Genomic DNA, 24,813 nt, shown 5'->3' with positions numbered 1-24,813 from the left:
CAACAATAGACCATATTCACACTATCAATCAGGTGATAGAGAAATGTGCAGAGTATAACCAACCCTTATATATAGCTTTCATACTGAAAGATATCTAGAGCTGCTCCACAGCCACCGTGGAAACACCACGGGAGCTTTTCTAGAAATTCTTTCAATGTACTTGAAGTCGACGCTGATTGGGTGGAGAGATGGCGTTTTTCTGCAGAAATCAGGCATTTGTATTGGCTCAAAGGTTGCCCCTATTCTTAGCAACATTTACCTGAGTAAGGTTGACAACTGCTTAGAGAAAGCCTTAGGTGATAGCGTTATCAAGATATTTCGTTACATTGATTACCTGATTTTCTGCAATAGGGAAGAATTCGATTCCGCTGCTACCTCAGTAAGTGAGCAATTAAAACTTTATGGGGGAGGATTAAAGTTTACCAAGGAATTTCCTCAGCGACGTGTAATTCAGTTTCTTGACATTTTCTTGATCTTCGAACAAAATCATGTTTGTTGGCAATACTCCCTAAGACCTTCGAAGCCATTGCTAAACTTTCAATCCAAGCATTCCAAAGTAGTAAAAACCGGAATTGCCATGTCATGCCTTAAGTCTTCCCTCACCAGATGCTGCATGCACAAAATGAGCGCCAGTTTTAATGCACAGGTCCGGCGCCTATTAGAAGCAGGTTATCCTAGTGTAGCAGTGGCCACTGTGGCTGAGCGCCTAAAGAAGTCGGTTTCGAGAGGGACGGACGTGAATACAGAAAGTAGTAATAGCGAAAAAAGAGTATTGGCTATTCCGTATATTCATTCCGTGTCGCACAGGCTTAAAAAAGTTGCAAGTAGATATGATGTTAATGTTACTTTCACTGCTCCCAATAAGCTAAGTAAGATATGCGCTGCCATACAGAATAAAAAGGAGCGGGTAAAAGGCAAAAAACGAACAAATACTTGTCCAGTGAGGCACAATAAGAACAACAGTTTTACTGGCTGTTGTATGGGTGTGGTTTATAATATTCCCCTTAGCTGTGGCCAGTTCTACGTAGGGCAAACGAAGTGCTGTATCAATCAGAGGCTAATGGAACATAAAAGGTCGTTAACCGGTGGATCGCCTTCTAATCTTTCGCTACATTGCCGAGATTGTAACTGCACGCCAGAGTTAGATGAATGTGCAATATTGTACAGGCATAAGAATGAAGATACGCATCTTATGGTAGAGGCGTGGCATATCTATAATGGTGGAAGTGCGTGCGTGAGTCAGCCTTCGATTACTTTACATAAGGAAGAGATTAAGTGCCTTAACAGTTATCTCTCACGTAGACCGGCACGTGTACCCGACTGACACGTGGTGTTACCAGTCCTGAGCATGCCCAGATGAGTTTTGTGTCTTCTTTCTTTTTTCGTCTCAGTGCTCCCTTCAGTTGATAGTCGGTGTTCGTGTTGTTCACTTCTCTAATCTTGTGTCCTGTCTGCACGCCTCACTTCTTTTTTGCATAATGAATCCTTACCAACTAGCTCAGCTTTCTGTCGTTCTCAGGGGACCAATTGCAAAGCATGCTCACTGACCTGGAGGGGCAAAGCAGAAGGGTGGGTCTAAAGATTAACCTTGCAGAAAACTAAAGTAATGTTTAACAGTCTCGTAAGAGAACAGCAGTTTACGATAGGTAGCGAGGCACTGGCAGTGGTAAGGGAATACATCTACTTGGGGCAGGTAGTGACCGCGGATCCGGATCATGAGACTGAAATAATCAGAAGAATAAGAATAGGCTGGGGTGTGTTTGGCAGGCATTCTCAGATCATCAACAGCAGGTTGCCATTATCCCTCAAGAGAAAAGTGTATAACAGCTGGGTCTTACCAGTAATTACGTACGGGGCAGAAACTTCGAGGCTTACGAAAAGGGTTCTACTTAAATTGAGGACGACGCAACGAGCTATGGAAAGAAGAATGATGGTGTAACATTAAGGGATAAGAGAGCTGATTGGGTGAGGGAACAAACGCAAGTTAATAACATCTTAGTTGAAAGCAAGTACTATGACAAGCTTTGCTTCAGACAGAGCTGAGAGTTACGTGATAGAAACCAGATGTCTTTGTTTCATTTGAATGCACAAAGTTTAAAAAGCAAACACGAATCTGTCTGCATGCTTCTACATGAAATACAGCATGAATTTGATATTTTAGCGTTCTCTGAGACTTGGTTCCGCGACGAATACGACGCTGTACACTTCTCAGGCTATAAGTGTTCTTCACTGTCCCGAAAACGTAAGAAAGGGGGTGGTGTCGCTATTTATGTAAAACACGATCTATGCTTTGATGTAATTTCTGAGTTTTCTGTAATACACGACCACTATGAATCCCTCATGATCAAGTGTGCGAATACTACATTTGTGGTTATTTACAGGCCTCCATCCGGTGTTTTATCCATGTTATTAGATTTCATTGACTGTATGTTGGATTTTTGTACACAGCTTGGCACTCCCCTCATTGTAACGGGTGATTTTAATATTAACGGACCGATCCAAACAAGCGCTTCTGGATGTTTTTTTTTTTTTTTTTTGGCTACGAAAATGTTAATAATGTTCCAACCAGGGTGACGAACAATTCCGAAAGCCTACTTGACTTGTGTTTTACAACGCGATTAATTGGCTTAGTGTCGGGTGTCCTCATCTCTGATGTAAGCGATCACATGCCTATTTTCCTGTTTTTTACACGTGAGATGAAAGTGTACCGACAGCGCAAAAATAAAATGACACACACTCACAGTACAGATTGATAACCAAGAACACGATTGCTGATTTTGAAGCGTCAGTCAGCAAAGTGGAATGGTCCGAATTATACGCATTGATGGATCCTGTCAAGGAATTCACTCACATTCTCGGCATAATCAAAGACCTTTATCACAAAGCTTTCCCTCTAAGAGAAGCTACAAGAAGCAAGAAATGCAGGAAACCGTGGGTTGACACCACCCTTCTAAAACGCATAAAGGAACATGATTGACTATTCGCTACTTTTATAAAGACAAGGCAACCAGAGTACTTAATGAACTACAAGAAGATCAGGAATAAATTGGGCCGTGATATAAAGCTGGCAACAGAGAGGTACTATGAGAATAAGTTCACTCATATTCTTAATGATCCCAAAAAAGTTTGGAAAACATTGAATGATCTGCTTCCGAACAGCGACCGTAATCCTGTTTTTGAAATTATGGATAAAGGCGTATCTTTCACAGGGACTGCGCTGGCCGATAAGTTTAATCAGCATTTCTTACAATGTGGCGTGTCTGATGCATTTGATGCTGACAGCCCAAGTTACAGGTCTTATATTCCATGTAGTATGAGCAGATCACTATTTCTTGCACCAACAGATGAAGCTGAAATAAGTAGCTTATTTCTAAAGTTAAAGAATTCCACAGCATGTGGTGTAGATGACATAAAGGCAGAACCAATAAAAGCTGTGGCGCTGCATATTTGTAAAGTGATGTCACACATATGCAATTTAATTTTGTGCACTGGCGCATTCCCTGATAAATTAAAGATTGCACGGGTATCGGTAATTTTATAGGGGGAGACAAGAATGACGTGAACAACTACAGACCGATTTCAGTTCTCCCAATCTTTTCCAAAATAGTAGAGCAGGTCATTAACGAAAGAATTTTAAATTTCTGTACTCAAAATAATATTATAACAGAAAAGCAATACGGTTTCCGAAAACACCAATGTACTGAAATGGCGCTGCTAAAGATCAAAGAAAAAATAATAAGTAACTTTGAGGACAAGCTGTACACAATAGGAATATTTCTTGACTTTAAAAAGGCATTCGATTCCATTAAACACGATATCTTGTTACAAAAGTTAAGTGAGTACGGCATTAGGGGAACTGCTCTTAACCTAATTAAAAATTATTTAACCAACCGACTACAGTACACATACATTTGTCATTCCTAATCGGCAATGGGTGAAATCAAATACGGTGTTCCGCAGGGGTCCATCCTAGGGCCACTTCTTTTTTATTATACATTAATGACATCACAAACGTGCCTCTAACACCTGACATAATCATGTATGCTGATGACACTAATATCTTCTTTTCTGGTGGAAACTTGCTTACTCTCGAGGAAGAAGCAAATATTTGGCTCAGTAATCTTTCGGACTGGCTTAGAGCAAATAAATTGGAATTAAACACTAAAAAGACAAAGTACATTATTTTTCGGCCTCGTAACAAAGGTATTGATGATAGCTTAGTCTTACAATTCCGTGATGAAGTCATTATATGCTCTACATGCCAGAGGTTCCTTGTGTGGTGTTACGTTTGAAGAAAACTTAAACTGGTCCAGTCATGTCGGCAACATTAAAACCAGCATTGCAAGATCCATCGGTGTTATTAATAAATTAAAACGTCTATTACCTTCTAGATTAAAAAAACAATTATACTATAGCCTAGTGCATTCGCGCCTCCAATATTCTTTATCTGTGTGGTGTACCAAAACGAAAACTAACATCCATAGTTTACTAACCTTACAGAAACGCATGATTTGGGTAATTGAGAATGCGCCCTATAGAAGCCACTCCGCTCCTCTTTTCAAGAAGAATTGTATTTTAACATTAGAAAACCTTATTAACAAAAAAACAGCCATTGCAATATTTAAAGAGGTAAGACTCAATGAAAGAGCCTTTTTTAAAACATATCTCCCGAATGAACATAAATATAACACAAGGCAATTAATTTACAACAAGGGCAAGACCGTACCAATTACAGCATGCAAAAGCAGGCATTCATAGTTGCAGATTTTTTTAATCATCACCCTGGCTTACTCACTATAATAAATGTATCACTGTCCCTAAACATTTTCAAAAAAAAAAGTGAACATGTATTTGCTGTCGCTTCAGGTATGACTGTTCATTCTTTTGTACACAAATCAAATTCAGTATTTCTGTTACATATTTCATGTACTTTTCATTTTTTTGTGTATGTATCCACTTTGTGTACCATGCTTGCCCTGTGTGCTTGAGTGTTTTGTGCACTGGGAATGGGTCGGGGAAGGGGACTGACACTTAGTCAGGCATACGTGCCTTTTTGTCAGCCTCTTTGACAGAGATTCTTTGTATTTTATTTCTGTCAAAATAAACATTCATTCATTAATTCATTCGAAATCAAGAAAAATAAATGGGCATGGGCAGGACACGTAATGAGGAGGGAAGATAACCGATGGTCACTAAGGGTTACGGACTAGATTCCAAGGGAAGAAAAGCATAGCAGGGGGCAGCAGAAAGTTAGGTGGGCGGATGATATTAAGAAGTTTGCAGGGACATGGCCACAATTAGTACATAACCGGGGTAGTTGGAGATGTATGGGAGAGGCCTCTGCCCTGCAGTGGGCGTAGCTAGGATGATGATGATGATACTTTGATATAACGAAGTCTATAAAATCAGCACTTTGCTTCATTATATCAAAGTAGTACTTCATTATATCAAAATTTTATTGTATTGAAATTTAACCTTTCATGCAAAGAAGTACACTGCCAACATGCTTTTCTTACGCAAAAGGGGTTGAAAAATTTTCCGAATTATCGGGCAGTTGGAAAAAGTAAATTTCAGTGAGAGCAAAATTTCATTTCATTATCATCAATTCGCGAGTTGGCAACCAAAAATATGATTTCATGCCGTGTCGATAATATGTTCACATTGGAAGTTCAAAAAATTTCACAATCATCATCATCATCAGCTTGTTTTATGTCCACTGCAGGACGAAGGCCTCTCCCTGCGATTTCCAATTACCCCTGTCCTACGCCAACCGATTCCAACTAGCGCCTGCGAATTTCCTTATTTCATCGCTCAACCTAGTCTTCTGCCATCCTCGACTGCGTTTCCGTTCTCTTGGTACCCATTCTGTAACCCTAATGGTCCAACGGTTGTCTAACCGGCGCATTACATGACCTGCCTAGCTCCATTTTTTTCTCTTGATGTCGATTAGAATATTGTCTATACCCGTTTCCTCTCTGATCCAAACCATTCTCTTTCGGTCTCTTAACGTTATGCCTAGCAGTCTTCATTCCATCGCTCTTTGGCGGTCCTTAACTTGTTCTCAAGCTTCTTTGTCAGTCTCCAAGTCTCTGTCCCATATGTCAGCACCGGTAAAATGCACTGATTGTATACTTTCCTTTTCAATGATAATAGTAAGCTCCCAGTCAGGAGCTCATGATGTCTGCCGTATACGATCCAACCCATCTTTATTCTTCTGTGAATTTTCTTATCATGATCAGGGTTCCCTGTGATTAACTGACCTAGGTAAACATACTCCTTCACAGACTCTAGAGGCCTACTGGCGATCCTGAACTCTTGTTCCTTTGTCCAGCTATTTATCATATCATTATCTTTGTCTTCTGCATATCAATTTTCAACCCCAATCTGACACTCTCTCTGTTAAGGACCTCAATCATTTGTTGTAACTCGTCTGCATTGATGCTGAATAGAACAATGTCATCGGCAAACTGAAGGTTGCTGAGATATTTGCCGTCAATCCATACTCCTAAGCTTTCCCAGTTCGATAGCTTGAATATTTCTTCCAAGCACGCAGTGAATAGCATTGGAGAGATTGTGTCTCCCTGTCTGACTCCTGTCTTAATAGGTGTCTTCCTGCTTTTCTTGTGTAGAATTAAGGTAGCCGTAGAACCTCTGCAAATATTTTCCAAGGTATCTACATAAACATTCAGTACTCCTTGATTACGTAATGCCGTTATGACTGCTGGTATCTCTACTGAATCAAATGCCTTTTCATAATCTATGAAAGCCATATAGAGAGGCTCATTGTACTCCATTGATTTCTTGATAACCTGATTAATGACATGGATATGATTCATTGTAGAGTATCCCTTCTTGAAGCCAGCCTGTTCCCTTGGTTAACCAAAATCCAGTGTTGCCCTTATTGTATTTGAGATTATTTTGGTAAATATGTTATATAATACTGGGAGTAGCTAATGGGCCTATATTTTTTCAATTCTCTAACGTCTCCCTTCTTGTGGATTAGTATAATGTTCGCATTCTTCCAGTTTTCTGGGACCCTTGCAGTCGATAGACACTTCATATAAAGAGCCGCCAGTTTTCCAAGCATTATGTCTCCTCCATCTTTGATTAAATTGACTGTTATCGATGAAAAAATTTAGAGAACGCTTAAGCTTCCCATTTAAGAGTGGAACGTGATAGCATTCAAAGGTCCCTGAGTGCTTCTCATGCTTCCTGGCAACTGGAGCGTATATAACCGTAATGTTTACCGGGAAACGCTGTCTGCGAACGCTATGCACGAAGGCGGACTTTGCGGTAGAAATGTGGCCTCTTGCGTGGGCTAGCTGCGATGCGACGGAGGCAAGCACCAGTTGGAAATATTGTAAGGAACCGGGCACGCCACTCCGTGGCCTCCAAGACGCCTGCGTGCCGGCACGCACAAATGGCGGACATGGCGGCTAGTCTGTGAATGGTAGAAATGCTGAAAAGAAGGGTTTCTTTGAATTTTCGCATAACTGAATTATGTTTTCTAAATTATCTATGTGACGCCTACTTTGCTGCTGCAACTGATAGTGTGACGACTCTGTCAACAGCAGACCACTCTCTGCACAGTGCAACCAATGCAGCATCAAAACCAGTGGGAGAAAGGTTCGCTTTAATATCGCATAAACCGGTTCATGGCCACCATATATTATTAAGATGTGCAACATTGCGCAAGCTTGTGATATCCAATAAATGGGGCAAAATAGTATATAGATGCGCTGGAGCAAACTAGCCCAAAAAACCATGAAACGAAAACTGAGAGAGGGAGGCGCAAGAAAAAAACTTGCTGTATTCCCACATAGTGGCAGCACATGCCAAGAAAGAAAAAATGGGGAAATTGGCACGCCTTTTCAACGTACACACGGCACCGTAAATATACGGCATTGACCATTTTGGACTTGTTCACAGCGCCGTATATTTACGTCATTGACACTTAAAGGGTTAACTACCGGGCAAGTTCATCAACGAATATTTCTTGTAAAATTATGGAGCTTATACTGTACTCTAACGTTTTTAACTTCTTAGACTCAAATAACTTCTTCACAGGTGCTCAACATGATTTCCACCGATCCTGCTCATGTGACGCACAACTACTACTATTCACAGATTGCTTGCACGCCGTACTGGACAGAAGTTCCCAAGCTGACTGCATATATTTAGACCTCACCAAAGCATTTGATAAAGTATGCCATGCACTTCCTATGGTCAAACTTTCAGCATTGAATCTAGATTGTAAACTACTAGCATGGCTAGAATATTTTCTTGCCAATCGACTTCAGTATGTCACGATTAACAATCACGATTCTTCACCAACATATGTTAAATCTGGAATGCCTCAGGGTTCTGTTTTAGGCCCGTTGCTTCTTTTAATCTACATTAATGATTTACCAAATTGTGTTTCTTCTAATATTCATCTTTACGCCGATGATTGTGTTATATATAAGAAAGTTGCTGTGAGCACGATGACCATATGTTACAATCAGACTTATATTCTATAATGGATTGATATGACAAGTAGCTTATGGAATTGAACAATTATAAGTGCAAATTAATTTGTGTTTCTCACACATACAAACGCCATCCAATTTATAAACTTAACAGTACTACGCTTGGACAAGTTTCGTGCTATTGATTTCTCAGAATCAATATAACGTCTGATGAAACATGGAAAACTCATGCCACCGTAGTAATTAATAACAGAAATCAAATGCTAAGATACTTACATAAAAATTTGATTAAGTCTCTAACAGAATTAAAATTGCTTCTTTATAAAATTCTTGTGTGCTCCAAATTAGAATATGCTGCTGCTGTTTGGGATCCTCACGGTGATAACATTATTAATGCACTTGAACTGATTTAGAACAATGCCACTTGTTTCATACTAGCGAATTATTTTTGTGCATCCAGCTTAACAGCAATGAAAGCTAGTTTATCATTGTCTCATTTATCATTACGCAGAAAAGTTTTTCGCTTATGCTTATTTCATAGTTTACCATCATCATCATCTACACACTGAGCTCATCCCTGCACCTACGTACCTTTCATCATGGGTTGACCACATTAGTAAAGTTGGGTGTACATCCTCTTGCACAAACAAACTTCTACACTCGTACCGAACACCTCGCATGACCGGAACCACCTTCCCACCAATCTTGTTTCATTATTTTTTCAGACAATCCTTATTTGTATTTTTTCATTGCAACTAACTGTGCTATATAGCGAGTCATTTTGTTTGTATCACGTGGTTTTTTGTTTTATCATTACTTTTTTTGTAATCCGTCTCAATGGTTTCTGCATTACCGTTTCTTTTTTTTTTTAACTTTGTATAACTTATCATTCCTTTGTAACCCACTCCCCTCTACAAAGCATTTGCGTTTTAGGGTATTCAGAATAAATAAATAAATAAATGTTAGTGAGCGTTCATGCCAGCAGTGCAAGGCAGGCCTGGTGCACCACGGAGCCTATTGAATGGAACGTTGACAGTTTGTTGACAGTGCCTGTGTCCTCAGCAAGACAGCTTCACGCCTTGAGCGTTTGTGTAATCGCAATAGAAGAGAAATTGTTCTGCTGACTGCACTGCAACTGGCTCACTGGATCGACATCAGCCGGTATGCAATATAAGGGAAGGAGAAAATATATAAAGCTAGAGAAACAAAACAAAGGCATTGTTGTGAACCAGTCTGGTGACTAGTTAAGCATCGATTGGAGCAAAACAAAGTGACTGTTATGAACTGGTCTGGGTGGTGGTTCTGAACATTTCACAGCTTCTTGAGGTTCTGGCTGCCGAAATTGCTCATCTCATCGAGTATTCCATTGGCAGTTGCAAAAATAAAAATATCAAAAGGTTTGTGCTACCGAGCATACACATTTCATTGAAGGAAAGTTCCTGAAGAATGTTCTATAATTAACCTGCGAACTTTGTTTCTGAGTTTGAAATGTTCAGTACATATTTATTCGGGCTTTAAAGTTTAAAAATCATCGATATGTGATGTTCAAGTGGTTATTTAGATGTTTGCACTGCCGAAACGAGATTTTGGAAACAGATTTTTTGTGGTATGCCACATAAAAAGAAATTCTGCTTTGGCTTTATTCTTGAGACATTTGTGAGTTTTAGAACTGTTTAGGTGGCTTGCTGTCCAATTACTTGTCATTAGCAGTTCATAAGGTGTCCATGTATCAGCATGCTGCATCATCATGCAAAAGCGTTTACAAGCATTGGTATAACTGTGGCATAAACATTCTTTGGATACCTGTGTAATACAAAATTAGACTTGACACAAATGGTGCACTATGTTTTGTTTACCTCATTTCACCAAAACAGAAATAAGCTCTTTTCTGAAGGTGTTGTTATACCCTGGCGCAGGATCTGACTACCTCTGAAGAGGAGGGTGAAGTGGATGATGAATACACTGCACGACAAGGGTAAGACACCACTGTAAACCTCTGGGTCTGCGCTCGGTATTTGGTGGTGCCATCTTTTTTTGTTTGAAGTGAGTTGTCATAGTGTCAAGTAATTTTGGAGCGAAGAATCTGAATGGCTGAGGGATTTGCATAAAATCTTAACAGCCAGATACATAAAAAAAAATGAGTGTTGTGAGGTTTTTTTTCATGCAAAGATAAAATAATTTTATCTTAGGAAACTTTTCAAAGTTGACAAGATATTTTCATGAAAAAAGAGTAGTTGTTAAACATTTTTTTTTTTTTTTCGTAACACCAGTAGTACAGAAAATTTGTTTTACACACTTCTGTTCAGTGTTGTAGTTCAGTTTACTTCAGATTTCATGGTGATTGCAGCCAGATTGTCTGGATGTGCCGCTGTTTTTTTTTTTTCACTTGTTTACTTTGATGCAACAATATTATAGTACGTTTGAAAATCAGGGGTCCATAGTTATTTCTTATCCTAGGTGTCCTATGAAATACACATCAGAGATCATATTCAGCAAAAATACTAAGGTTAGGTTTGTTGTGGATCAAACAGTGAGCCTCTGCTGCCTGTCAAAGAGTTATCTATCTATAAATATTCAGAATCCATAATTGTTGCCAATATAGTAGAACCTTGTTGATACAGTCCCATTTCGTACAGTTACCCGGCACCATTGTTGAGAAACTTGAGATTGGGAACACAAAAATGACCAAATACAGCTGCTCTTCTTTTTTTTTTATTGGTTCATACATTCCCTGAAAGTAAGATGTTTAGGCACCAATGTTCACTACACCGCCAAACTGTGATCGTATTGTCTCGTGGAGTGACATACGAAGAACACAGTAGCAATACTGTGAAAGATGAAACTAACTTTTATTGGGCGAATCTGTGCCCACAAAAACAGGCTATACTTAAAGAACGGCGACAACGGCGAGCACAGTCGGCGATCGTCAAAATCTGATCAGCAGGTCAAGCGCTTCGGCTTTTATAGATCAGTCTTCAAATGTTCCAGAGTAACCGCTGGGACCCGCGTGCCTTCCACAAAGTTCTACACCATTTGCAACAGACAGCGGATAGAAGCATCGATAACATTCTAGAAACTTGCGATACATGTGGACGCATTCTGCGCTGAGCGATAACATTTCTTAGTCGTTAAAAGCGCTCACCCATAAAAGATAAACGAGTTCACGTGTCAGTATGTTAAAATATTCGGCTGCTAGATCCCATCTGAACAAGCAAAGGCACGAGACACGTGTAATTAAGAGCAGTAGGCTCCTACCATAGCGGCTTCCCCTCAGTAGTCACCTGCCCGTGTGAAACGGCTCCTACGTAAAAATGCTGGCGTGCGCTCAGCTTCTTCTTTTGGTACCACCAAATCTCCACTTCAGCCCAACCAGCCCGGAGTACTTTGGCCTTTCGTGCCGCAGTGATCCTCACCAAGTGGGCACGTCAGAACTTTCTGCCAAAATGACCTGTCCAACGAAGCCGCTGAATTCGAGGAGCGTAAATGTAAGGCTTGCTGAAGCCTCAAAAATGACAGTGTGCATCTCAGGTCGCTTCAACCCCACCAGCTTGATGTGCATCGAGGTCTCATGGTGTAACGATTCACATGCTTTGCACTACATGGACGTCAACCACAGTTGAGTCTACTGAATTTTTTTAGTGACTTCGAATCGTATGTTTTTCTGGTTAGTGCGTTTTTTTCTCGTCTTTCTTTTTTTTTAACATGTGAATGAGGCGCTACTGTATAGTGCAGTACTCGGAAGTAAAAGGTATGTTGATAATTGCCGTAATTGCCTTTTTTTGCAAAACATAATCAATCCATGAATCTGTCAATCAAATTTATGCATCTCAAGAAGAGAAAGGGAGTAATGGGAAAAAGCTGCATAAACTGCAGCTTGACTAATCCCAGCCCCCTAAGATACAATTCGGCTCTGAGCAGCACTGACACACGTACAAAGTGACTTTCAATAAATATGAACATTGCATAAAGAACACAAAAAGTGAGAAGAAAACATATGATGCCTTGTAATAAAATCGTAAGAAAACGTACAAGTGTGAAAAAGCTTTTGCTAAAAGAAGGTACAAAGCCTTAGTATGGGGAGATGGATTTGCACAAGGCTCACCCTACGAGTGACGATCAGGAAAGGGCATGAAACTCCTCCACTCCACAATGCACAAAGGCACTACGGCAGAATTCGTCGACTCTCTGACATGGTGCAGAGGAGGCTCCAGAGTCAGGTCACCAACAAGCATTGGTTTATTCACCCAAGAGACAGCACAGTGTGACAGTCACGGCTTTTATGGGCAAAGGCTCATTACAAGACCGATTTATACGTCCTTCTTCGGGCATATAAAAGTGATGTATGTGAAAAATAAAATTTGTTGGAAGTTAGCACTCATACTGTTCGTGTGTTTGAATTTTACTGTCCCGTCCTCTGCATGCTATTCATTGCTATGCAACATGTGTGCCACTTAGAACCAATGTTTTTAGATTCTAAAAACGTTGCTTCGAATGAGTGATCAAACAAGATGGCGGCCATGACGGGTTTCCCGTGCGCGCAATCGCTCCCGGCACTTGGTTGTTTTTGTAAACAAAAATGGTGGTGCCCACGCAGGTGTAATGTTATTTATTCAGGGTGTCTACCAACCGGCAAAACCAGGAATTGGGGATTTTGGCTAGTCTGGAAATACTCAGGGACAACTCAGGGAATTTGTGCTTCTATCAGGGAAAATTTGCCGTCATTTTATTAAAAGGGGACAAAAGTCGCGCTGATGCTGGCCCGATTAACAGAGATAAATCATAACGAATCGTCTTTGACGCTGTGTCGTCGGCTGGAGCAGTTGCCAGTGTACTACAGCTGACGAAGAAGATGCTTCAAATGTTCCGTGGGGTGAACGCATGGCAGAAGAAGGACGTGAACAGAAAGGACTGACACGTTGAGGAATGAACAAGAAAGAAAGTGTGCAGCCTCTTCTTCGAAGAAGATTGAGCTCAAAAAACGAAGTGTTGGCCAACGCCGAAATAGGTGTCCCTCATCCAAACCAAAATAAACTCTTTAAAACAGTGAAACACAACACTGAGGGGTTGTGCGCAGGCTGAGAATATGTCGGGACAGTTGAGGTTGACTTTCCAGCTGCTGAGAGAGAATCTCACTTGTGGAAAAGTTCGGGCCTCATACCATTGAGCTCGCTATCAGTTGATAGAAATAGCTCATATTTGAAAATATTTGTTTCGGTATGCATCTCCTTTTTTAATTGTATTTGAACATGTTCGACTCGATTTGCAATGGGTTTTACAATTTTTTTCGAAGGTGTTTTATTTGCTGTGTATTCTATTAACCCCTCTCTTCTGTTCTTTTTTTTTTGAATAAAATAGGCGCTACTGCTTAGTATTCAAACTGGATTAAGTCGTTTTTAAAATGTTTAGCATGCTTACTAAAGAGTGACAGCATCGGGTGACATGGTGTCAAGCCCGTCTTGACATAGAACAGAGTTCTGTGTCATTCAGAAAATTTTGCAAAGGCACTCGGGGAAAACCTGGAAAACTCAGGGAATTTGGAAATGCCAACTTGGTAGACACCCTGTTTATTTATTTATTTTTATTTATTTGCGGTATACTGCGGTCACGAAGGACCATGCAGGTGGGAAATTTTTTTTTGTACAATTGCACAGTTTTGTGGCACGAATGAAGCCGCGCGGCACACAAAGTGGATAATACAAAGCAAACATATTAGTGTAACTAGAACCATTAAAAGAAACCGGTGCAACCTGCCCAGATAAAAGATATGGTATTTTATGCAATTTTAGTGCAAAGCAATTGCATTTGAGCACATTTTAGAGCCTGCAAGCCTTGTGCGAGTAGCTAATACGTGGGGTTATGTTCCGTCAAATTTTGTTGATGTGGGATTGTAGTACAGCGACATTTCGTTGTTGAGAGGTACGAAATGCATTGAATCCTATGGGTGTTTGCCGGGGATACGAAAATATATTGTTGTTGCGAAAATTTCGTTGCCGCGGGGTTTTGTTATTGCGGGTTTCAACTGTACAGTGCTCACGGAATGAAACGCGACAGCGAGTATTTGGTAGAACCGAGCATATGTGCAGAGAACTCGAGAGTACCATGTCATGTCGCTATGAATCTGGTCACTAAAGGTGACTCTGACTCCGCTCTAAGTGTACACACCAAAGTTACGTCGATGTGACACGAACTGCAGCCGGTACAAACGAAAGTCTGGGCATTAGTTAGCCCTAAATTGACGCGTTTCATTCCGTGAGCACTGTACACCATAACTGAGCATGAATGTATGGCCCTAATTTGGGCGGTTGTGAAGTTCCACCCATACTTATATCTGTGACCCCTTTCTATCATCGCAAACTATCACACGCTCTGCTGGTTATCCTCGTTGAAATATCCTACAGGGGCCCTATAACGTAAAACTATTCCAATATGTTTTTATTCCAATCTCCTGACGTCAAATTTACGTAAACGCCGATGCAAGCGTTGGGCGGTGACCCGCAGGGTTGTCTGAAGAAATCAATCAAACACTCTCCTTATCTATAAGAAGTCACTTTTGTTGACTTCAGGAATGAATAACATTGCCTACACTGAGTGGCGTGTCTTATCTAATTGGCTGAAAAGAGGCGAGGAGCACGCTCAAGTGGAGAGGGATTCGATGGGGCCGAGCCAGCGCACTGAAAATTGATAACTGGATGAAGAGGGTAGTGCCGGCGTCTGCAATTGGTCCGCTTTCCCTTACTTAGCTTGCGGTGGCTGGTCGAAAATCAAGGCGGCATGCAACGGAAGGTTAAGAATGCTGCTAAACCAGTTCCTCAGCAAAAAAGAGTTGGCAGAAGGAAGTCGTAAACATGGAAAAAGTGCTCGAAAACGTTACACAGCCACGCAAAAAGTTTTATTGTACGGAAATAAACCCATGCTCTCCCGCAGCCCCGAGTAGCCAGTGTCTGAGCGATCGGCGGCGGCCATCTTTTATTCTTTTCGGAATGGGGCAGCCTGCGGCTATTCAGGAAAAAATTCAGTTTTGTTCGGCATATTAATGCATCTTTAACGCGTACATGTCACTTTGACGCGGTGAGTTTTCGTGGTTTTGTGACGTCGCGTGACAGAGAGGTGAAGTGGGTGCACCCCTAAAGCTTTTGACCAATAGCTGAGGCCTAATGGAGAAAAGGTGTCGAATCAGAAATAACTATTTTTCTTTTGTTCAGTGCAATCTCACAAAATCCGTGTGTACACGTCATATCAGATGGGGAGCTGTCGTGGTTTTCGTGACGTCGCGTGACCGACAGGCGATGTGGGGGTGGTCCAAAAAAGTTTGTGACCAATTGCGGAGATCTGATTGCAGAATTGGAATAGAAAAGTTTGGAATAGCTTTACGTTATAGTGCCCCAGGACAACTTGGTCGCTGGTCGTTATGCTTACAAAAATATTCCTATTCAGTCATTTACAAGTTACAGAGACACTGATTGCGTATCTCGTTACTCAGTCAATGAGCCTGCCAACACCTGACTGCAGCACTGTCATTTTCTGTCTGCCTTCGCCAGCATTGCTGTGAGCACTCCTTATGCAAAAAAAGTGAGGCGTGCAGACAGGACACAAGAGAAAAGTGGACAACACTAACGGCGTTCGTGTTGTCCACTTCTTCTGTGTCCTGTCTGCACTCCTCACTTTTTTTGGATAATGAATCCTTACCAACTAGCCCAGCTTTCTGTCGTTGTGAGCACTACTGGCGCGTCTTCACTCTTCACCTACCTCTGTCTCTCTTCGCGGATACGTCCTACAGGACGGCATTCTATACCACCAGAACTACCACACCGATGAGCCTGCTTTTCTTTTTGTTGTGCCTAGACACCTACGTCGGACTGTGTTCTTTTAGCTCCATGACGCATCCACTGCAGGACACCTTGGGGTATCACGCACATACGACTGCATCTGCCGTTGCTTTTAGTGGCCCAGTCTCGCTCGCTTCATCGGGCGCCATGTTGCTGCCTGTGATTTCTGCCAGTGTCAGAAGTACGTCTTAGGTGCTACCTTCTTCCGTGTTGGGTTAGATCTCCTCAGCCCCCTTTTTCATGTCATCTTCTGGGAACATATGGGTAGTGGGCAACTGGGCAACTGATTACACCACTTGCTGTGCCATCACATGGGGGCTCTCCCTGCCAGTTATGCCACTGACATCACAGACTTTCTCTTGCATGACATTATCTTGCTTCATGGAACTTTGCGATAAATGCTTACTGAACATAGTCGTAACTTTTTGTTCCAAGCTATCACCAACATTCTGCGTTCCTTATCCACTGAACGCAAGCTGACCGTCTCGTACTATGCTCAAACCAATGGTCTGATAGAGCGGTTGAACCATACTCTCAGAGATATGCTGTCCATGTACATTTCCAAGAGCCGACTGGGACGTTACCTTTCCTTACGTCAGATAATTCTTCTTATCATGACTCTGGCAGATTTTTTCCATCTTATGTTTGATATGGTCGCGAACCAACCTTTCCCCTTGAACCTGCACTCCCTCCTGCTGTTACCTCGACAAGCGAGTCTGTGCGCGGCACCATTTTCCTGGCTAACTATGAACGCCAGCTTGCCCGTACTTGATGGATGGTCTCGCAAACTGCTCAGCAGCTTCTATACAATGTCCACTGCCATGACACGTAGTTTTCAGCTGGTGCTCCTGTGGTCACCTTCGCATTATGTTTCAGAGAAGCTCCTTTCCCAATGCCCATTGCCAGGCATGGGTCAGAATGCTTATGAGCAACCCCTGACTCATCTCACAGGTAGAGTAGGTCAAGAAAGGTGAGAGTGAGTATGACCAGAAGTGAATGCCGGTTATATCATTATAAGAGAATAAAAATCGCATGTTGGCATGAGCATATGAACACTAGTGTTGATGACTGTGAGTATGTATGTGAGTGAGTGGATGCAGGTAATGGAAGAGATTATGAGTGAGTGTTGATAAATATAGGTGGACATGAGTAGGAATCTGAGTGTGTAGTGTGAGTACACATGAGCAAGGAGAGAGCCTGCAAAAATATTGGGTATGAGTGAGCCTATTCTGCCGCCCTGTGGCACCAGCTGATCTACGAGATTGCACTCGTCAGTCCTACCTTGCTTTCTATTCTGGCGTCTATTGATGTAAACCTCAGTGGGCTCAAAGCCTACTACACTGCTTCTGAGTCGAGCCTTTGATGAGTTTCGGACAGTGCTTACACTGTTGGAGTTTGTACTACTCACCAGTTTTATCGTGGCATAGAGGCCAGTGGTGTGAAGATGCCGATTTGAAGCTAGTGCAGGCTGTTGCCTTTAGGGCAAGTGCAGTGTATCCATTTGTATGAGGGCGATACAGAAAGTAATGCCTCCAAGGTGATACCCTTATTTGTGTTTGACAAATAGCACTGATACAGGTATCAGTGGAAAGCTTGCAATGTCAGCTACAAATGGTGGCATCATTTTTCAACATAGTCCCCATTATGGGCAACACACTTGCGCTAACACAAAAGGTTTTTCATGCCGTCGGGGAAGAATTGTGGTGGCTGCGGTGACACCATTGCAAAACTGCTGCTTCCACCTCCACGTCACAACTGTAGTGTTGGCCCTTAAGGTGATCCTTAAGTTTGGCGAAGAACCAAAAGTCGCAGGGCGCAAGATCCGGACTATAGGCAGGATAAAAAAAATGTCCATGAACCTCAGGTGCTGCAGTGCTCCTCGAGTTTCATGGCTTGTGTGCGGACGAGCATTGTTGTGGTGCAGAATTGCCTGTTTACGAGTACCTTTGCGAGTGCATTGCAATCTGGCCTGCAGTCACTTTAGGGTGTCAATGTAGCAGTCTGAGTTTATTGTCTGACTGTTCCTTGTGGAGCCTTGTATGCACGACAGCCTAATCCCAGAAGAGGATCAACAACATTTTGCCAGCAGATGGGACAACTGAATTTTTTTGGAAGAGGATAGGACGTGCAGCGGTGCTCCACTGACTGACACTTCGTTTCCAGATCGTAATGATGTGTCCATGACTTGACACCAGTAACAATTCTGTGAAGAAAGTTGTCACCTTCCTGTTTATATCGCAGGAGCAGCTGCTGACAAATTCTCTTCCTTGACTCTTTCTTGTCAATCGTCAGTTGCCATGGTACCCAAAGAGTGCAAATCTTCTTGTAACGCAGGAGGTCCTTAATGATGTGGTTCTCTGAACAAATGGAAATGAGTGAGTGAGTGTTGTCGTGACCTCGTGTTGCTTGATCCTGCGATGACCCCGAATCAACTTGTCCATCTGATGTTGATGATCCTCATCAGAGGTCGTTGCGGGCTGTCCACTTCGGTGCTGATCCTGGAGATTTGATGTGGCTGGATTTTGGTCTGTCGCAGTCCTTGCCCACCTCCGCGCAGTACTGATGTCAACACAGGCATCCCCGTAAACTGCGGTCAGACGGCGATGAATGTTGATTGGCGCACAACCTTCTGTAGTGAGAAATTCAATTACAGCCCGCTGTTTCAACCAGACATCACCGCTGGATGCCATGGATTGCTCAGTTACTCTGGAACGAGAAGAGATAGGAAGGTGAAGCAAGTGACATTCTATAGCTTAAACATCAGTGCATTAAAGATAAAGTTCAAAATGTTTGCAGTACTATTGGCAAAGTAGTGGGCTTCGAGGCATTACTTTTTGAATTGCCCTCGTAAATACACTTGTATATAGCTTCCTGTCTGTGTCTTTCCACATAACAATATTACTTCTAGTGTTTTGACCTTACTTAAAATTACAATTTGCTTGTCATTTAGGTGCATGTTTTCAAAATTTAGGGCCTTATGCTTAGCACGAGAAATGAAGCCTTGCATTTTCTTGGCATAATTCTTAATCAATTTCTTCCATACCAATTAGAAATATTCTGGAGCACCACATTTGTGAAATTAACAAGAGTTTTTGTATTTGTGCCTCTGAAAAGAAGTGTGATGTAAAATCAGCATATGCAATCCATTTCATGTTTTCAGCAGTATAAAACATATAATTTGTATAAACAATAAAGAGTAGGGGCCCAAGAATGCTTCCTTGTGGGACACCGTAAAGGATAAATTAAATTTTTGGGTTTGAACTGTTATGGCTAACATACTGAGACTGATGCTGGAGACAGGAGGGCAAGAACTTGTTTTCATGGCCACGTAGTCCATGTTGCTCAAGCGTAGCTAAAAGTGTAATGTGCTCAATGCTGTCAAATGCTTTTATGAGATCCAGATATATGTCTCAAACTACCTCTTTTGCATCAAGCGCTGCACTTAATAACTAATAAGGCCAATTCTGATGATTTGCCATTTGGGAAGCTGTACTGTGCGAGTGTTTGTCAAAAAGCAATAAGCGAGTGTTTGTCAAAAAAAAGTCTGCAGTTGCTTGCACATCAACTTTTTTCCAAACTTTGAAAAAAAACTGGTGAGATGGAAATCGGCCTGAAATTGTTTACACATAATTTTTATCCCCACCCTTGTGGATCATTATTACCATTGGAAGGCAACTGTGTTCTAGAGCTAAGTTATACATTGCAGTTAAAACAGGTGCAATTATGTCCAGATCGATTTTAATTGGCCTAATTTACATATCATTAGCATCACATGACTTTAAATCTTCTAGGCTGTGAAACACCTTTTTAACTTCATTCCCTGCCATGAGAAAAAAACATGCTTCTGTGGCCATATCACACTGTCATTCTGATAGCGCCCAGACTGTTAAGATGTGACGCCTACGTCACCCCTTTTGAAGTGTACTTATATCGCTCCCTCCCATGAATAAACGCCTTTCGTTACCGGATCACCGGCTTGCCTACATGGTGGCAGCGGAGCCCAGTTGAGATGACGACGACACCACCCCCGCCTACGACGCTGCCAGTTCCATCGACTCTACTACCGGCACCGAAACCCCTGGATACGTCAGACGACGCCTGGCTTGGTTGGAGAACATGGAAGAGTGAGTTCGAACTGTTTGCCACTGCTACTCAATTGACTAAGCAGCCAACCGATCTGCAGGCAGCAACATTTCTCGTGAGCATAGGCGAAGAAGGCAGGAAGGCATTCAGCACTTTCAAGTTCGACGCGGACGAGGACAGAAATGACGTCAAAGTTTTGATCAAGAAATTCGAGGACTACTACAAGCCAGCAAACAACTTAACCCTCCACGAATTCCGCTTTGGTTCAAGGGACCAGAAAGAAGGCGAACCATTTAATGACTGGTTGATCGAACTGAAAATTTTAGCCAAGAACTGTGAATTCGGACTTCTAGAAGACCGTATGCTACGCAGCCGTATCGTTCTAGGCGTCCGAGACAAGCGTTTGCAGCAGAAGCTATTAGCGGAAAACCCTTCTTACCAAAAAACGGTAGACATTTGCCGCATTGAAGAGCAAGGGAAGCAGCACTTCCAAGAGATAAGCGCAGCAACAGGCGGAGCGCAAACTACGATAGTGAACTCGGTTGCGACGGAAAAGAAGCTGTGCAGTAGGTGTGGCTACCAGATGCATCTTGGTGGAAATTGTCCAGCGAGAGGAAAGAATTGCAGGAAGTGCGGTGCACAGAACCATTTTGCCCAGGTTTGCAAATCAGTCGGCGCCACGCATAACGCCAGCCGTCCAGGAAAAGAGCTACAGGAGGTACGGGCCGAGACAGACGATTTTTTTCTTGCGGGGCTAGCGATAAACTCGCTTGAAGTTGATAAATGGACAGCAACAGTTTACATCGAAGGCCAACCTGTCACGTGCAAACTGGACACAGGAGCGAACTGTTGCGTTATCTCCCAAAACGAGCTGGAAAGGTTACCTGCTAAGCCAAAGGAAGCCTGCAAGGTGACTCTAACAGCGTTCTTTGGTCACAGAACTACGGCACAAGCAAAAATCAAGCTTCTGCTTTACGCTAACAACAAAAAATGTGAAGAACAATTTTTCGTCGTCGAGCACGATGTTCCAGTCACGCTCAGCGGGGCAGTCGCAGAACGCCTGGGGTTCATATACCGCATACAGAAAGTCTACAGTGAAGAACTATATCGCCCAGCCCAACCTTTTGCAGATGTTTTCAGCGGGCTAGGACAACTGAAAGGTGGGGAGTACTCGATGAAGCTGAAGCCCGGCAGCGCGGGAACCGTCGTGCCTGCTAGGAGGGTCCCCATCGCCCTGCAAGACAAAGTTCTGGCAGAACTGCAGCGCATGGAGCAGCAGGGCGTCATTACAAAAGTAAATGAACCAACCGAATGGTCTAGCCACATGGTGACCGTGGTGAAAAAAGAAAAAGTGCGTATTTGCCTCGATCCAACCGCCCTGAACAAACAGTTGCTTCGAGAAAATTACCCCATGCCCACTTTAGAAGACATAGTTCCGCGGCTGTCCGGGGCAAGATTTTTTTCTACGCTTGATGCAGCATCGGGATTTTGGCAGATTAAGCTAACGGAAGAAAGTTAAAAAATCTGCACTATGAGTACGCCATACGGGCGCTATCGCTTCCTGCGAATGCCCTTTGGAATATCGTCAGCCCCAGAAATTTTTCAAGCTGCAATGCATCGCTTGTTAGACGGTCTACCCGGTGTCGCAGTTGTAATGGATGATATACTAGTCTGGGGCAAGACAAAGGATGAGCATGACTGCAACCTGACACTCGTACTGACACACTGCCGTGAGCACAATCTGCGACTCAACCTCAAAAAATGCACCTTCCTGCAGGCAGAGGTTCGCTACTTGGGACACATCCTCACTACGCAAGGCCTGCGCATCGACCCGGAGCGTGTTCAGGACATTCTGGAAATACCCGAGCCTAAGACCAGTAAGCAACTGCAAATTTTTCTCGGCACAATGAACTATGTACAGCGTTTCATTCCCAACATGTCTGTCTTAACGGAACCGCTAAGAGAACTACTGAGAAAAGATAACGCATGGGTCTGGACAGAAAAACAACAGGCCAGTTTTGAAGCACTGCGCCAGGCACTGATAACAGCGCCGATTCTTTCCTACTTCGACCCGAAGAAGGCAGTCACGCTTTCTGTCGATGCTAGCCAGTCGGGCGTAGGGGCTGTTTTGATGCAAGACGGCCATCCCGTAGCCTTCTCGTCCAGATCTCTAACAGAGGCACAACAGCGTTATGCGCAGATTGAAAAAGAAACGCTTGCGATAGTACATGGGTGCACGAAGTTCCATGATTATATTTTCGGCCAAGCAGGCGTGATCGTCGAAACGGATCACCGGCCTTTGATACCGATCTTCTCCAAGCCCCTGCATCAGTGCCCGCTTCGTTTGCAGCGAATGCGCCTCAGCTTGCAGCGTTACGCAATAACTTTGCAATACAAATCGGGTAAAGAGCTATTCCTAGCGGACGCGTTATCGCGGTTTCCTAATAAGATGGCACTGCAAGAAGAAACCGAGCAGTTTCAAGTGAATGTGCTTGACTATGTTTCAGCGTCGGAACACCGCTTGAAAACCTTGCGGGATGCGACAAACGAGGATCCGGCACTGATCATCATCCGTGAATACGCAGAGACGGCGTGGCCGGAACACAAGCATGGTGTCCCAGAGCCGGGAAGGCCATACTGGACCTACAGGGAAGAAGTTCACGCACAAGATTGGCTAGTCTTCCGAAGCAACAAGGTCATTATACCGAAATCGAAACGGGCAGAGATCATGCAGCTCCTCCACGCAGCGCATGCTGGAGCAGATAAGATGAAAGCGAGGGCCAGCAGTGTAATGTTTTGGCCAAATATGTCCGCAGATATTAAACAGTTTTGCAAGACCTGCAAGGTATGCCAAATGCACCAGCCACGAAACCAGAAAATGCCCCTTTTGAGCCATGATGTTCCGACCCTGCCATGGGAGTCCGTAGGCGTGGATCTGTTTCACTATGGCGGTCGGGAGTTCGCCGTCATGGTTGACTTCTATTCCTTTTTCTTCGAAGTCCGAGAACTTCGCCACACCACGTCTAACGCACTCAAGACTTGGTGTGCACAAGTTTTTTCGGTGCATGGGCTGCCACAGAAGCTGTATAGTGACAATGGGCCCCCCTTCAGTAGCTCAGATTTCAAAGATTTTTTTAGTAAACTAGACGTTGTGCATGTCACGTCAAGTCCATATCACCCGCGTTCTAATGGCATGGCGGAAAGAGCTGTTCAGGAGGCCAAAAAGCTGCTCAAAAAATGCTCTTTTCGCACACCAGATTTTGAAATTGCTCTGCTTGAGTGGCGTAATACCCCCAGGGAGCCAGTTCTGAAGTCTCCTGTGCAGAGGCTCATGGGGCGGCAGACCCGGACCCTCCTGCCGGTACCAACAATCCACCTGGAGCCAGAGGCCATACCCAGCAAGGAGGTCCACGACCGTCTCCAGACGATCCGGCGCCGGCAAAAGATCCACTACGACCGCAGCGCCAGGAACCTTTCCCCGCTGACGCCGGGACAACGCGTAACGACGTACGACACTCTCCAGAGAACCTGGGCTCCAGCTATTGTTCTAAGGCCAGCCGCAACGCCAAGATCTACGATTGTGAAGACCAAAGACGGCCATGAAATCCGTCGCACAAGAGAACACCTGCGGGAGGCAGCACCTCAACCGGAGCCAGAATCAACCTCGCAGGAGCCTTTAGAAGACGACCTCCAGCCTGGACAACAGCAGTTACGCATGAGCACAAGATTGCGTCGGGAACCCTGTCGATACCCGTTGCCAGATGAAACTTCTAGACCTTATCATCATTAAAGGGGAGATGTGGCCATATCACACTGTCATTCTGATAGCGCCCAGACTGTTAAGATGTGACGCCTACGTCACCCCTTTTGAAGTGTACTTATATCGCTCCCTCCCATGAATAAACGCCTTTCGTTACCGGATCACCGGCTTGCCTACAGCTTCCAGAAAAGCTTTTTGTTTTGTAAATCGGAGGAATACTTGCTGAACTGGAATTTTTAGGCTCCCCAACAGCTACAAAATGATCATTTAGGTCATTGGGAAGGTCTGCTCCACAGACAACAGTGTTGTTCACGAGCATGTTATTACAGTTATAGCTACACCGGTATCAGGCTGTTAAGTCACTTCCAAAAAAGAGCATAATTATTCACCACATCGTTAAAATAGGCCTGATAATACTAATCTCTTGAAACATTTAATTTAGCTTATGTTTAAATACCTTAAAAGCTTTAAATTTCTCTATATTATTACGATATTATCGCGAGATGCTCAAGAAGCGAGCCGCCACGAGAACAACGAAGTGGGTCTGTGCCCTTGGCGCGAGCGAATGTCGACCTGGCACTCTGGCTCCAGTGTAAATAGCCTGTAAATAGTCTCTTCCATCTGTGTCTATCTACACATAACATGCTGGTGGAGGTGAGCAATCCCCGTCCTTGCC

General features: G+C 43.2%; 1 protein-coding gene across 8 annotated transcripts in view; it reads left to right on the top strand.

Moving 5' to 3' along the window:
* The window catches only part of LOC135921907 (mitogen-activated protein kinase kinase kinase 13-like), a 548,581-nt gene that overhangs the window by 422,510 nt on the left and 101,258 nt on the right, over positions 1–24,813 (top strand). For all 8 annotated transcript variants that reach the window (XM_065456319.2, XM_070531441.1, XM_065456318.1 and 5 more), the window contains one exon: positions 10,385–10,443. In XM_065456319.2, the coding sequence (XP_065312391.1) occupies positions 10,385–10,443 (59 nt within the window). The remainder of the gene's footprint in view (positions 1–10,384; positions 10,444–24,813) is intronic.

The sequence above is a fragment of the Dermacentor albipictus genome, chromosome 1 (assembly GCF_038994185.2).
Source record: "Dermacentor albipictus isolate Rhodes 1998 colony chromosome 1, USDA_Dalb.pri_finalv2, whole genome shotgun sequence".
NCBI lineage: Eukaryota > Metazoa > Arthropoda > Arachnida > Ixodida > Ixodidae > Dermacentor > Dermacentor albipictus.
This window is presented reverse-complemented; position numbering and strand designations above follow the sequence as displayed.